We start from the raw sequence: 14,228 nt of genomic DNA on the forward strand, positions 1-14,228 counted from the left end.
CATCCCGTTCCACCCCCTGCCATGGGCAGGGACACCTCCCACCAACCCAGGTTGCTCCAAGCCCCGTCCAACCTGGCCTTGGACACTTCCAGGGATGGGGCAGCCACAGCTTCTCTGGGCAACCTGTGCCAGGGCCTCCCCACCCTCCCAGGGAAGAATTTCTTCCTAATATCCCATCGAACCCTGCCCTCTGGCAGTGGGAAGCCATTCCCCCTTAACCTGTCACTATGTGCCCTTGCAAAAGGTCCCTCTTGCAGTGGTTCTGTAGCTTTGACCTGCCTTGGAGATCAGGACTGATGCCCTGTTGATGGGTAGGACCAGTGATATCTCAGATATTGCTTAGCTGAAGATTTATTTTTTTAAAATCTCCAGTGTTGGTTTAGTGGAGCGCCTTCATTTTATACGTGGAAATGTAAATTCTTTCCCCATGGAAGATAAACACTATTATCTGAGGAATTCCCATCTGCTGTTTCCAGATGTGGCCTGAAAATGTGAAGAAGCTGAAAAATGACCAAGTGAGGGGACCAGTTTTAAACCCATGGGGTGGGAGCTGTTCTGCCCACCCTGCTCAGGGCTGAGCCAGGCCTTGAGCTGCAGCAGAGCCTGGCATGCTGGGTTGGGCGCTGGGCTGGGCTGGGCTGGGCCAGAAGGAAGGGAAAATAAAAAGAATTATACCATAGAATACTGAGAGGCTGACTGGGGGCACATGCAATACATTTTTAAAATGTCACAGCAGGCTAAGTTATTGGAATTAACATGTCTAGAATAAAAAAAAAAAGTCTTTCCTCTGTAAAACCAATTGGTTTTTGTTTGGAGTGAGTTAAGGCAATTATTCTGGCCATGCCATCCCCAAACAGGAAATGGCTCCAGCTTTGATGTTCTGTATCATATTTCATGTCAAGTATGGCACTTGCTGTCTTGAAAAGAAAATTTGCTTGAAGAAACAAGGGTTTTATTAAAAATGACAGTTCTCAGTGTTGTGGTGTCCCAGAGTGCAAAGCCAGCTCTGCTCAGGGTTTTGGCTGTCCCTGAGGAACCTGCTGTTCATGTGCTCAGAACCTGCCCTGCCCTTCGGTACCTTCCCGCTCTGAGCTGTGGCAGGGAGGCTGTTTGCCTGAAGGGTGAGCCTGGGGAGCTGATCTGACTGAAAAGCAGCTGTTTCTGTGACATTATTCCAGTTCTTATATCCCAGCTGAACCAGTGGTTGTATCCATGCAGGAGAGGAACAGTGAAGACATAAGGAGCAGCTCGTGGAGCTCTGCACAGTGGGCAGGACTGTGGGAAAAGCAGTTTAAAAGTACTGGTTTTAAGGAATTCGATAGTTTTATCCTCTTTATTCATTAATGGGGTGATTATAACCATAACAAAATGATTGTTCAGTCTTGTTTTTACAATCAGTCTTTTAAAATGTGCTGCTGACTTTTATTAAGACCTTGGTACCAGTTGATTCATGTCAAGGTTCTGGTGTTGTAGCAGAGAAACTTCAGTTCTCAGAAACCTTCTTTCCCGGGGGACCAGCTCCGTTCTGCTCCAGTGGAGCACTGGCAGCCTGGCAGATATTTTGGATGTGGGCAGCTGAAGGCCCGTGTGCTGCTGCCGTGGTGGTTTGGGATGTGTGCCCGGTCTGGCATTCCTGGACTGCTGCTCGTGCTGTGCTCTGTCCCGTCTGCCAACACCACCTCTGACACCTCTGGGAATGCCACCTCTGTCCCCAGAGGTGTTGGGAGGCTCCGGGCTGGCCAGGTCCCGGTTTTCCTGGGGATCCTGCCCTCCAGAGGCACAGGGCCAGCTGCTGACCATGGCAGTCACAGTGCAGGCGTTGGGGCCCGGGAGGGGCTGGGGCAGGGCGTGCTTTCCCCATTAGTAATGGCTTGGAGGGACCTCGTTTTGCAACCCAGAATTAACTGTTTGGGCTGTGTGGAGTGGAGCTCTGGGAATGTAAACAGCCCTGGCTGGAGTCTGGGCTTCAGAGGCTCAGCTTGGATTAGGCTGGGCTGTGCTCAGGGTGTCTCCTGGGGGAAGCTCCAGTGGAGGGTCTCCAGGCTGATGGCCAGAAACCAGCACTGCTGGGCTCGGGAGAGCCCTTGGGAACACTCTGCTGCTCAGTCTTCCAGTTCTTAGTTCTTGAGTCTAGAAGGATTTCTGCATCGCTTCCATTAGATAAGATGCAAGTAAGCCCTGCCAAGGGCTGAGGACAGAAGTTTGGTAGTGAAAAAGAAATTCTGTTTTTTTCTAGAAGTTTGCTGATTCCCTGGTTAGCCAGCAGAAGGAATTAGCATCCCACAAAGCTGCAGTTGGGTGTAAACTTTAAACTGGTCATACCTGTAATTCCAAGGGAGACAGGTCCCTTTGATGGTTTGCTGCTTCCCCTGCTCAGAGAGGAGATGGGCTGTGCTGCTATCACAGGGTTGCATTTTTTCTTTCATGGTTGTGATCACCGAAAAACAATATTATTTAGTGGCTCTCTCTTGGCTTCCTCATTAAAGGTGGAATGTGGGCCTGCAGGAAGGGTGAGGTCTTCCCTTGCTTCACTTCCGAGCCTGACATCATCATCAGTGGCTGTTCTGATCCGCCTGGCCTGGCCACGCTCCTGCTGCCACCCAGGCCTGGGAGAGCATCCCTGATTCCAAGGGCATCCAGGGTGTCCAGCTGGGACTTTAGATCCTTGACAGACTGGTTCAGTGTACAAAGAGTGCTAAAGATAAACATATAAAATTATCCATAGACTGTGGGTAGCCAGATTTAAAATGGGAACAAAGTTTTGCTAGCACAGTTCTGAGCTGTCTTTGCTTTTCATTCCAATGGATATAATTTCCTAGGAAAAAAGAAGGGAAGGAGAAATCTATTCATGATTCTAAAGCTGTATGGAAGCTCTGTTTTATGTGGTGGGTTTTTCATTAATGTTGTGGCTAAAACCATTCAAAAACATCCAGTAACTTTATAATAGTCTAATGATAGGTTCTGCAGAACACAGCTATGGAATAATATTAATAGGAGCTCTTTAGAGTTACCTCTAAAGATAACTGATACAAAGTGCATTTTGTGATTCCCAAGAGCTAAAAGTGAATTTCCAAATCCTGTAGTGGTTTGCCTGTTGCTGCAGGGTGGGAGGAGTCCCAGGAGCTGTCAGTGATCAGCAGCTCTGTGGGTTAAGGATGTGCACGTACCCAGCTCCGAGGGCTCGGCTGGTTCTTAGAAGTTGTTTTGAATTGCACCACCCAGGGTGGCTGTTTAATTTCCCAAACTGCTGGTTGGGTTCAGGCTGGGCCTTCTAGTCTGTCAGATCTTGGCTCTGTGGTGCCTGTTCTGGAGCATGTCAGGGTAAGTGTGTCAGCACCGGGGGAACGACCTCCTGGAACGCCTGTAATCCGCCTTTCCCTGCTCCCAGCCAGGGCTGGGGACAGACAGGGCAGTGGGAGCTTCAGCTCTGCAATGGAGATGGAGAAACCTGTTGCTTTTTTTTCCTAAACAGATTTCTAGCTCATCTTGTTCCACCCCTTGTCATGGGCAGGGACACCTTTCACTATCCCAGGTTGCTCCAAGCCCCATCCAACCTGGCCTTGGACACTTCCAGGGATGGATCATCCACAAATGTATCTGTGTAGTGGAGATCCACGTACAGATGATGATCCAGATGTCTGTAACGATGGAGAAGGTGGCTGCTCTCCTGTTCCTTCTGCCCCAGTCTCAGACACAGTTAATCCCTGTACTCCTCCTGAGGCACTGCCCTGTCTCGCTGCTTTTCCAGGTTACCTTGGGAGGGTCGAGCCCACTGGCAGTTGAGCTGCTGGGGCTCCAGCAAACTGCCTTGGTCACCTGCTGTTAAATGCTGGTTGTTCCAACTAAAAAATCTTAATACATTTGGAACTGGCACAGGTTGCCCAGAGAAGCTGTGGCTGCCCCATCCCTGCAAGTGTCCAAGGCCAGGTTGGACGGGGCTTGGAGCAACCTGGGCTAGTGGAAGGTGTCCCTGCCCATGGCAGGGGTGGAATGGGATGATCTTCAAGGTCCCTTCCAACCCAAACCATTCCATGATTCTCCTATCAAACCAGTTAGCTGACTTGTGGGGTAGTTGCCACTTAAGGTGAGATCAAAATCTGTTTAAGAATGTGCTGCTCTAACTGGGGTGTTCTTACAGTGTAGTGCTGCCATGTAATTTCTAGTAATTTGCTAAGAAAATAAAAATAAATAATTACTCTCTAACAGGATGTAATTTCCATCAGACAAAATATTTCTGTTTGGGTGAGAGAAAAGTTTATCAATCTGGTCTGTGTTTTCCTCAACAAATAAATATTCAGGTGCTGTCAGAGTATTTCAGGGGCTTTTGTTTGAGTCTGGTTGATGTTTTGAGCATTAATTTATTCTGGTATTTAATTATTAAACACCTTATGGTTCACAACTAGTTCAAGCAGATAATGTGTCATGAAATTAAAGTCAAATGCCTTAAAAACACGAACCCAAACCTGAAGGAATCTTGTCCTTGGAGGTGTTCAGGATGTTCAGCTGATGAAGCCTGATCAGGAAAATGAGCTTTCTGTACATGCCCAGGCTTGCAGTGGCTTATTAAACAGATTGAGGATCAGATAAAGTCTGTAGGAGCTGAGAGACTGACAGCAGGGAGGGGAAACTCTCTGAATAGGGGAAGGGAATCCCGGAGTCCCTCCAAGTGCTCCATGGTGTAAAGGTGTAGTAACAGTGAGCAGCCGAGTGGAAGAGATCGGGGAGAGCTGGGTTTGTCATTGTTGCAAAGGTGGGGTGGAACACTGTTATAGCCAGTGAGCCAACAACAAATAAATCTGGGTCCACATTAAACAATTCAACGTTTATGTGTAAACTGGGATCAGAAGGAGGTGTGGAATTGTGTGTGTAAAGGTTGGAGTATGTTTGTAGCAAGTGAGAGTATTTTGTCTGGAAGTGTGTGTAAGTATTCAGCATTTTTCTATCGAGGTTAGACCTTTTCTGGGAATACCATTAACTTGTGATGAGCTTTTTAAGTACCAGATCTTTTCTATTGTTTTAGTATTATGGAATTCAGCAAAATGAGGCAGTGGGAGGTTTCTGGTGAAGGGGGTGTGTGTGTGAGGTTAAGGGAAGGCTCAGGCTGCCCTTTCCACTGGTTGCTGATGGACAAAGCTCTGCAGTGCTCAGATACGAAAACATGAAGGTGCCTCTCCTGCTTTTCTCATGTCTTTATATTCCTTTTCATTGAGGTGTACTGATACAAGATGATTTAAGGTGGATTACCAGCATGGAATGAAGCTCCAGTTGCCTCAGTAGCCCTGTGCACTCAGTGCAGTGACTCAGGGCTCTGCTTTGCTCTGGGCTCATCCATGTGAGGCTGGAAGGACCATGGAGAGCTTGGTGCAGTGGATTTGTGCTGCAGGCTGGGATTCCAGGAATGTCAGGGCTTCCCAAGCTCCCTGTGCTGGGAGCAAGGGCTGTGTGTGACATGGTGGGCATGGGGGCGTTTCCAGCAGTGGTTGTAATGGGATTCTCACTTGGAACTGAGCAGGTTTTATTGGAATTGTTGAGGCGATCTTTGACCCTGAACTCGCCAATTGCCTGACAATGTCTTTTTTCCTCCCCTAGGGCTGAGAAAACAGAGGTACTCAGTGAAGACCTGTTGCAGGTATTGTAACACACTTACTATGTGTTTTTTAAGTGCTCCTTGTGAAGTTTGAGCCTTCTGAGGTTTGTGGAGTACCTAATGTGGGGATAAAATCCTGCATGTCAGGGATAGAAACCTGGATGTCTTTGACTTCTCAGCACATAAAAAAAACTGGGGATACATTTTGAATAAAAAACCTCAGTACTTCTGTTTCTGAATCCAGTCACATGGCCTGATACAGTGAAGGAGGAAGCATTTTCTTTTAATTAGATGAACCAGCTTGATAAGCCCACAAACCTCTGGTGCTGATGACTTGCCACTCTGTGGTGGAGGGTGAAGAAGCTCTGACTGGGCACAGCAAGTTTCTGTCCTCACTTCTGTTTCTCTTGGACAGGTCAATTGGGCCTTAAGAGAAGTGGCAAAAAAAACGTATCAACTGCTTGCTAGTAGAGAATGGCAGTTTATTTCCTTAAAGTCTGTTATTGCTTATTGTTATAAGTGTACAAATCCTTCTTGTTCAGCTTCTGATGTTAAATAAATGTACAAATGCTTCTTGTTTAGCTTGTGATATTTGTTCTCAAATTTGTCACGCTGACAGTTGATTTGTTTGCAGACTTGTCATCTTTGTGAATGGATATAATTTCATCAAACATGACTTTCATGCTGGAATTTGAGTTGCAACTGTCAGATTAACAAGGGTGACTGACTACATGGAGCAAATTTAAATACAGTCTTGTCCTACATAGTTTTCTTCCTCTGGTTTCTTTATGAGAGACTTGTGGAAGGAACACAAATTGTGAGGGAAGGCTGCTGTGGCACCTCGAGTGTGCTGGTTCTTTTTAATGAATTCCAAAGCAGCTCAGGGTGCCTGAGGTCAGGACCTGTGCCTGGGACAGGAAGCCAAACAGATGATGCAAGTGCTTCTAGTTCAGATCTCTCCAGCTGCTCAGGTTCAAGGAGAAGATGAGGGAGCATGTCAGCCTTCAAACTTGAAATCATAGAATCAGTCACAGAGTGGGTGGGTTGAGGGGACTTTAAAGCTCATCCAGTGCCACCCCCTGCCATGGGCAGGAACACCTCCCACTAGCCCAGGTTGCTCCAAGCCCTGTCCAGCCTGGCCTTGGACACTTGCAGGGATGGGGCAGCCACAGCTTCTCTGGGCAACCTGTGCCAGTGTAATGGTGGAATGAGCTGACCTGAAACATTTCACCCCGTTTTCAGGGGACTGCTTTGGTTAAACTATAAACACCTGAACAGTTTGACAATACTGTTCTTATTTTCCGAGCAGATGTACAGTGAAATGACATAAAGGATGTTAAACACCTTGATAGCCTGCAAGGGCCCGTCTGTTTTCTTGCTTAGCTGCAGAACAGTAAAAAGAAGTGAAAGCCAAAAGCCCTGCTGCTTGTTGCCAAAAAAATTTTGCAAGCAAGGCTTTCCCAGGCCCTGAGCAGCCTGGCTACACCCAAGTGGAAGAATTTACTCACTTGTTTGTTTGCTCTTGGGGGCTTGTGGAGGGGCAGGAGGCTCTTATCTAACCCAAGAGCTTGGAAACGTGGTGCTGCTCGCTTGATAAACATGGTTCACAGTTGGCCTCTTTATATTTAGCTCAAGCTTTGCCTCAGGATTGTCATGGCTTTTTTTGTTCTGTTTTCTGAAGGGTTGTGCTCCATTTCAAGTGTCTGTTAAATGTGTTCCTGTCTGAAGACAAGGGATATAATTCAGTACTGGAAGGGCTTGTACAATAGCCCCACTTTCTGGCATGGCTTTGTAGCAGATAATAAAGCAATTGTGTGATGTTCTGCACTCTGCAGATGCCCTGAGGGGACAGACAGCGTGGCCTGTGGGTCACATTGTTGGTTCAAAGGTGGCTTGAAGGAGATTAATGTCCTTTATGGTTTTCCTGACGTTTTTGAACTAAAAAGCAGATCAGAGAGGAGAGTGTATTATCATGAAGTTCTGGGGTCATGTTCCTCCTATCAGTCATCTGCCCTCTGAGTCTGGCATTCAGGGTGCCTGGAAAGAGGCTGTTGGGAATGTGTGTGCTCCGGAGTCTTTCTAAGGAACATGAGCCACCAGGCAGGGCTGCCCTGGGCTGCTGGGATCCCCGAGGTGCTGCTGGGATCCCCGAGGTGCTGCAGGGACAGGATGTCACCATGTGTCAGGGGTGGAAAAACCCTGTGCTCAGGATTTTAAGAAGTCTTAAAAAGAAATTAATTCTTTCATAACTAGTGGGAGGTTTAGAATGTGTTGGGGGTATTTCTCCCCTGTGAGGGTGGTGAGGCCCTGGCACAGGTTGCCCAGAGAAGCTGTGGCTGCCCCATCCCTGGAAGTGTCCAAGGCCAGCCTGGATGGGGCTTGGAGCAACCTGGGCTAGTGGGAGGTGTCCCTGCCCATGGCAGGGGGTGAGACTGGATGGGCTTTAAGGTCCGTTCCAACCCAAACCATTCTAGAATTCAGGCATTTAGTTTGAAGATAACACAACAGTACACCACAAACAAGATCTTCTTTTTCATGTATCTCCATATGGGCTGTTTTTTACCTGGACTTAATTTTGAAGTTGTTGTTCCATGCTCTGTAAATAAAAGACAAAGCCTTGTGCTTTCAGAGCAGTCCCTGAGCAGTTTCTCTGCACCTTATTTTACTCTTATGGATTTTTACTGAGCTTTTTGAGCACTTCAGCGTGGATTCATCTTGCCTCCTGAAAATATAACTGAAGTAATTTTAGAGCTGTATCAAAAACTGGAATCTGTTCAGATTATTTCTACAGATGAAATCTACTTCTTTTTCCTTGCTTTTTAAATAGAATCCATTCCAAAGGGCCTCCTGTTATTCTTGGTGAGTCATCAAAATGCAGATAAACAGCATTCTTTGGGTGCTGTGCACAGAGGCTCGGTGCCATGAGCAGTTCTGTCCCACTGCTCATCACTTTGTTTGCTTTTGATGTTCTTTGAAATAAAATAGTCCAAATTCTTTACTTAAAATCCCTTAAAAGAACAGTTTACCATGTATATATTTGTCATATTCACTGGCTGTGTATTAAGCCATGTTTGAATTATATGTTGATAAATAGAACTCTTGTTTGTGCTTTGACACTTATTATTTTAATTTCACATCCCTTTTGAATCCCATTAATCTCTCCCTGAAAATACTGTATTGCTCATCATGTAGGAGCTTTGTCCTTGTAGTTAACAGCCAGGGAAGGACATGCAGGAGGAAGCCTAGAGTACAGTTCACACTGTAAGCTGTCAGACATGTCTTCAGCACCTCCTTTACAAGGTCACAGTGAAAAACTGAGTTTTCCCCCTAAATTAGTGTCTTAGATACCTGTGTGTGCCATTCATCTCAGATGGCAAGTGTCAGCCTGATTCCTTTGGCTGAGGTGACAAGCAGGGGCAATGTTTTCTCCCGCTCTGCAGTGCTGTGAGCTCTGACTGAACTGCTGTGCCACTGAGGAAAAAAACAATTTAAATCTCTGTCCAAGCATTTTTGCTGTCGGGCACTTCTGCTGAGCAGCTGAATTGTGAGCTGGAGAATTTGAGAAAAATGCAACCCGGAGCGGAGTGTGGTGCGGGGGGAAGGTTTTCTGCTGAGGCCAGGGAAATAACTTCTGTTTTCTGTTTGGTTTTCTCTTCCTCCTCCGTCCCCCTCGGGCCCACCAGATCGAGAGGCGTCTGGACGCCGTGAGGTCCGTGTGCCACCTGGCCCAGAAGCGCCTGATCGCGTGTCTGCAGGGCCAGCATGGCACAGACCCCGACAAGAGACACGTAAGTGCAGCTGCCAGGGCCTGTCTGCCCAGGGCCTGTCTGCCCAGGGCCTGTCTGCCCAGGGCCTGTCTGCCCAGGCTGGGCTGGCGAGGGCTGGCCCTGAGGTACAGCTGGGCTGCTCTGCCCCACATGGGCCAGGGGAGGAGAACTGTGCCCAGTCAGCTCCCGTGTGGGCATTGGTGAAATACCAGCTGCAATGCCCCCTGCAAGCAAAACAGCACAGCCTTGGAATACCTTGGCAGTGTCAGGACACTCACTTATCTCTGCAGTCCCCTGAGTGCTCAGAGCTTTCAGGAGACCCAGCTAAGAGCAGCTACTCTGCAGCTCTGATCAAACCCCTCGTGTTTAGAATTGCCTTTTGGGCACTGACACCTCCAGTTGACTGTAAATGTTTTTCTGTGCACATTTGATTTCTACCCCTCTTTAGTAGAACCATAGGTAGTTTTTCTTAAAGCATTAGAACCAGAAATAATGAACATTCAAGTTTTCTCCTTTTACTGAGTAACAGAGACCTGAAAGCAGGGGCACACAGAATCTCTGGGAGAGAGATGTGACAAGCTGGTTCCTTAAATCTCAAGTTAAAGCTGTTTATCTCTCATTGGCAGTAGTTAAGTTTTGGGCCAGTCATTCCAGCTAAGACTGAAAAGAAAGTGTTTTTCAGAGTATCAGAGAACAGGAGTCTCGAGGCTTGAAACTTTCTGTGACTTGGCATTTTCTTCAAGTCCAAGAATGAGCTGCGTGTGTGTGTAATAGAAACCATATGGAAGAGGAGAAAAGCTTAGAGGGGATGTACTGGGAAAGCTGGAAAGAGTGACTAGCACTAAACTAAGCACTGTTCCTTCTGTTCCACAGAAAAAACTTCCTCTAACAGCTCTAGCTCAAAATATGCAAGAAGGATCTGTCCAGCTGAGTGATGAAACTCTGCTGGGGTAAGTGTTTGCCTTCCTTTGACTTGCAGTCTGACATTTTATTGCCTGCAGGGCTCTAATTAGAGACTCTGGGTGCACAAAGCCTGGTTTCAATGTAATGAAACTTAATATTCCCAGATTCCTTCTCTAATCCAAAGGGAGAAACAGTGAGCAAGCAGTTTTTCTGGAATGATTTGGGGGCAAGTTTTAGGCTGAATTGCATTCCAGAGGATTCCGATTCTCTGCTATCATAAAAGCTTTTGAAAATGGCTTTTATCCTGGTGGATTAGCTGAATTATTATCTCCATTTGAAGTTTAAAATGTAGTGTATTCTACAATGAAACTGTGTTTTTATTATATTATGAGCTGCATTCTGCAGGTTTGATTTAATGACTCAATGCCAATTTGCATTAATGGCTTCTAGTTTAAAATAATCCCAGTTTAACTATCCTGGCAAAGTGGTTATTTGCAGTTTACAGGAGAGTGGCTGAAACAAATGAACATCCCATATTCTGAATTCCTAGAGCAAGTAGGTTTCCTCATTGCTGATGGTCATGGTAGAATGACCTTAAAAACCTTTGTGTACGTATTTGTGAGCCACTGCAGGAGATGTGAATGTGGATAAAACCCCTAGGGAATAGGGCTTTTCCTTAGAACAATCTTAAAATAAAGGTCAGATCATGGGTTTGGAGCCTCAGACTGTTGCATATGGGGTTGCTTGGCATTAGGGTGTTAAGACTTTCACATTAAAAGGGCTTAGGAGAAAATCAAATACTGCATTGAGCAATTTTCCTGCATCTGGTGAGATGGAAGGATGGGCTTGGAAATAAATACTGACTTCTGTGCCTTTAGGGCTGGTATAATCACCTGGATGTCTTAAAGCCTCCAAAATGTTGTCATGGCTCAGGAATTTTAATCACACTCCTTGCCTGTCCCAGGTTTGTCCCTGACGGCACAGAGTGTTTGGGTTTATGCCAGTGAGTGATAATTTGCTCTGTACAGCACAAAGCTTCCCAGAAGGGCCCCCACTGCTCTGGGCTGAATCTTTCTTCTTCAGTCAATAGTAACTCACTTGACGATTTCCTGTAATTCTTAAAGGAAAATGCTGGATACCTGTGGGGATGCAGAGAATAAACTGGCAATGGAGCTCTCTCAGCATGAAGTACAGATTGAGAGAGAAGTTCTAGATCCACTGTGCCTGTTAACAGAGGTGAGTCACCTCAGCCTGACTGAAGAAATACATTCTTCAGTGGATTTGTGGATACAACTGAGCAAAAAGGGTTTCTCTCATTGCTAAGAATAAAACTGGTTTAAGGAGCCCTGTGTGGTGGAAAGTGGATGTGAGGGCTACAACATGGAGTTTATTGCAATGCACAATTTAAAAATCTGTGTAAGCCTCAAATTCTCATTTTAGACAGAGATCCCGAACATTCAGAAGCAGAGGAAGCAGCTTGCAAAGCTGGTGCTGGACTGGGATTCTGCAAGGGGAAGGTAAGAAAGAATTTTAATTACTGGGTGCTTTTCTAGTCACGTGAACTTCTTTGTTGGCATCTCATGGCATCTGATCTGGTACTTGCTTTTGAAATGCTATTGTGTGCAGGTAGTGCTTAGGGTGAGAAAAGACAAACTTACCTTTATGTTGCACCTAAAAAGAACCCATGACTACTAGATCCAAACAGAATCAAGGTCTTGGAGCTCTTATATGCCTATATATAGTTGGGAAAATGTTGGAAATTCTTTTTCTTTCCAGTTCACTTCAGTGTTCCGCTTTTCTTCCACAGATACAACCAAGCCCACAAGACTTCAGGAACAAATTTCCAAGTGCATCCTTCGAAAATAGAATCTCTTAAGGAAGAGATGGATGAAGCTGGAAATAAAGTGGAGCAGTGCAAGGTATGGACAGGAGGAGTGTCCTTCCCACATCTCCCATTAGCAGGAGCAGCGATCGGAGCTGCTGCTTCAGCCTGAAACCGCCTGAGTGCTGCAGCTGCAAATCATGTGGCTGTTCAACTGTTTGTCTTAAGGGTATTTTAGTGCCAGCTGATCTCTGAATTGCTTTAATTTAATGAGGAACTCCGGGGACTTTTTAAGTTGGGTATTTTACACTGTTTTCTGTTTCAGTCTGAGGCAGTTGTGAGGAGGAACTGTGTCCCAGCCTTGATGAATGTCAGGGTGCTGGGTGCTCCCAGCCGTGGAGCAGCCGTGCAGTGGGAGCTTCCTGGATGAAATTCAAGCTGTGCCATCCAAGGAACATTGTGGCTGTTACAGCTCTGAGCAGCTCACATTCAGTGTCACTTCTCAGTTGGCAAATACTTCATTATGCTGCAGCTGAGCTGGGGACCGACCCGCTTTTATTAGTCCTTGTCTTTGAATGCCATAAATATCATATTGCCATTCAGTCCAGTTGTTGACTGAAGTGGGCAACTGCTTTGCTGTATAAAACAGTTAAGCATTTTGAATTCACTTTGCTTGAGGAATACATGTAGCAGAGCAGGTGCATTTCTGCTTCCTGCAGTGCTTGAATTGACAGTTCAAACTTACTGCAGGCAAAGTAAACACGGGGAAATCTGTCTGTCTGTGTAATTTGAAATGCCCCTGTAAATTTGATGTACTATTTTGCATTCTTGTCTTTCCCAAAGGATCAGCTTGCAGCAGACATGTACAGCTTTGTGTCCAAAGAAGGGGAATATGCTCGATGTTTTGTTATGGTGAGTATTTTCAGTATGACTCTGACTCAGCACATCTGTGCACAGACACTCAGTTCTCAAAGATGACATTTTGAGTGCTAAACCTTCTAGTCTTGTCTTATGTGCTCATCAGAAGCTAATGCTCTTTTTGTTTTTAAAATGTGGCTTCTGTTCTCAGTTATTAGAAGCACAAGCAGATTACCATAGAAAAGCATTAGCAGTCATAGAAAAGGTCCTCCCCGAAATTCAAGCCCATCAAGGTAAAGTAACCTGTGCTCTGGCTGATGCTTCTCCTTGCCTGTGCCACCTATGCACAATATTCTCCTCCTTTATCTTGATTCTCTTGCATGCACACTGATTTAATAAGGCCATTTTGATCTACTTAACAATTTTACATTCCCAAGCATAATTCCATCTTCGTGTTCTCTGGAGTTCTCCAACCATATTTAACACACTAATAAAATATGAAGGATCTCTCTGATACCTCTGATAGGAGGGTAAAGGAAGGATTTTTCTATTTGCTTACACTTCTTCCTTGTTATCATGTGCCCTTTTGCTGATTCATACCTGGCTTTTTAGGCCAATGAAAGTGTCATTGTGATTTAGGAACATATTAGGGGTCCTTGGTTCTTGAATGATTACCAGGGATTATCAGGAAAACTCCATGTATTTAAGGAGCTTGTTTTTTTTTTTTTTTTTCCCTCATTTTGTGCAATCCTCTTTCCTGGCATGCACTTTATGCTGGAAAATGGAGGGTTTAGGTTCTTGTGCTGATTATCAGCAGTTTAAAAAAGGATATTATACAGCTTCACTTCTTCCCTAAGAGGAAATGGAACTGCTGCAAAGCTTCCTGCTGTCAGGAAGAGCTTAAGGTGTATCACTGAGGATTTGGGATGAAGATGCACCATGTGTTTTGGAAACTGCTCTCCTAAAAACTGACTGGGCTGGCCCTGAATTTTCTAAGTGCCTTGGAGAAACAGGTGAACAAAGTCCAAGAAAAATATAATCTGATCTGAGCAAGGCTCAGTATCTTCAGTTGTGGGTCACAGGCAGGTTGTAAAAGCTGAACCATTTAATACATAAATAAATAAGAGCATCATGCTGGAAGGTGGTACAGAATATCTGTACCCTGTCAGTTTGGAGACGAGGGAATGCAAGCAGGTGATGTTTGTACAGCAGCAGGGCTGCAGAAGGGCTGTACAAAAGGCTCTTCATCACTGCTTTAACTTTGTTGTTGTTGTTGTATGAGAAGTTTGTA

At 45.6% G+C, this 14,228-nt stretch overlaps 1 protein-coding gene across 7 annotated transcripts in view; it reads left to right on the top strand.

Annotated features, from left to right (window-relative positions):
* Positions 1-14,228, top strand: part of ARHGAP17 (Rho GTPase activating protein 17) — a 42,646-nt gene that overhangs the window by 14,425 nt on the left and 13,993 nt on the right. For 6 of the 7 annotated variants that reach the window (XR_001876174.1, XM_017823235.1, XM_017823239.1 and 3 more), the window contains exons 2-9: positions 5,590-5,629; positions 9,271-9,375; positions 10,228-10,304; positions 11,382-11,493; positions 11,698-11,774; positions 12,065-12,176; positions 12,923-12,991; positions 13,149-13,230. Coding sequence is in view for 6 of the 7 variants with exons in the window: in XM_017823235.1 (XP_017678724.1) it covers positions 5,590-5,629; positions 9,271-9,375; positions 10,228-10,304; positions 11,382-11,493; positions 11,698-11,774; positions 12,065-12,176; positions 12,923-12,991; positions 13,149-13,230 (674 nt within the window). In the remaining variant the exon portion in view is untranslated. Of the gene's footprint in view, positions 1-5,589; positions 5,630-9,267; positions 9,380-10,227; positions 10,305-11,381; positions 11,494-11,697; positions 11,775-12,064; positions 12,177-12,922; positions 12,992-13,148; positions 13,231-14,228 lie in introns of those variants that run through there. The other variant, XM_017823240.1, reaches the window with a different exon arrangement.

This window comes from Lepidothrix coronata, unplaced genomic scaffold, assembly GCF_001604755.1.
Source record: "Lepidothrix coronata isolate B3197 unplaced genomic scaffold, Lepidothrix_coronata-1.0 Scaffold101, whole genome shotgun sequence".
Classification (NCBI taxonomy): Eukaryota; Metazoa; Chordata; class Aves; order Passeriformes; family Pipridae; genus Lepidothrix; species Lepidothrix coronata.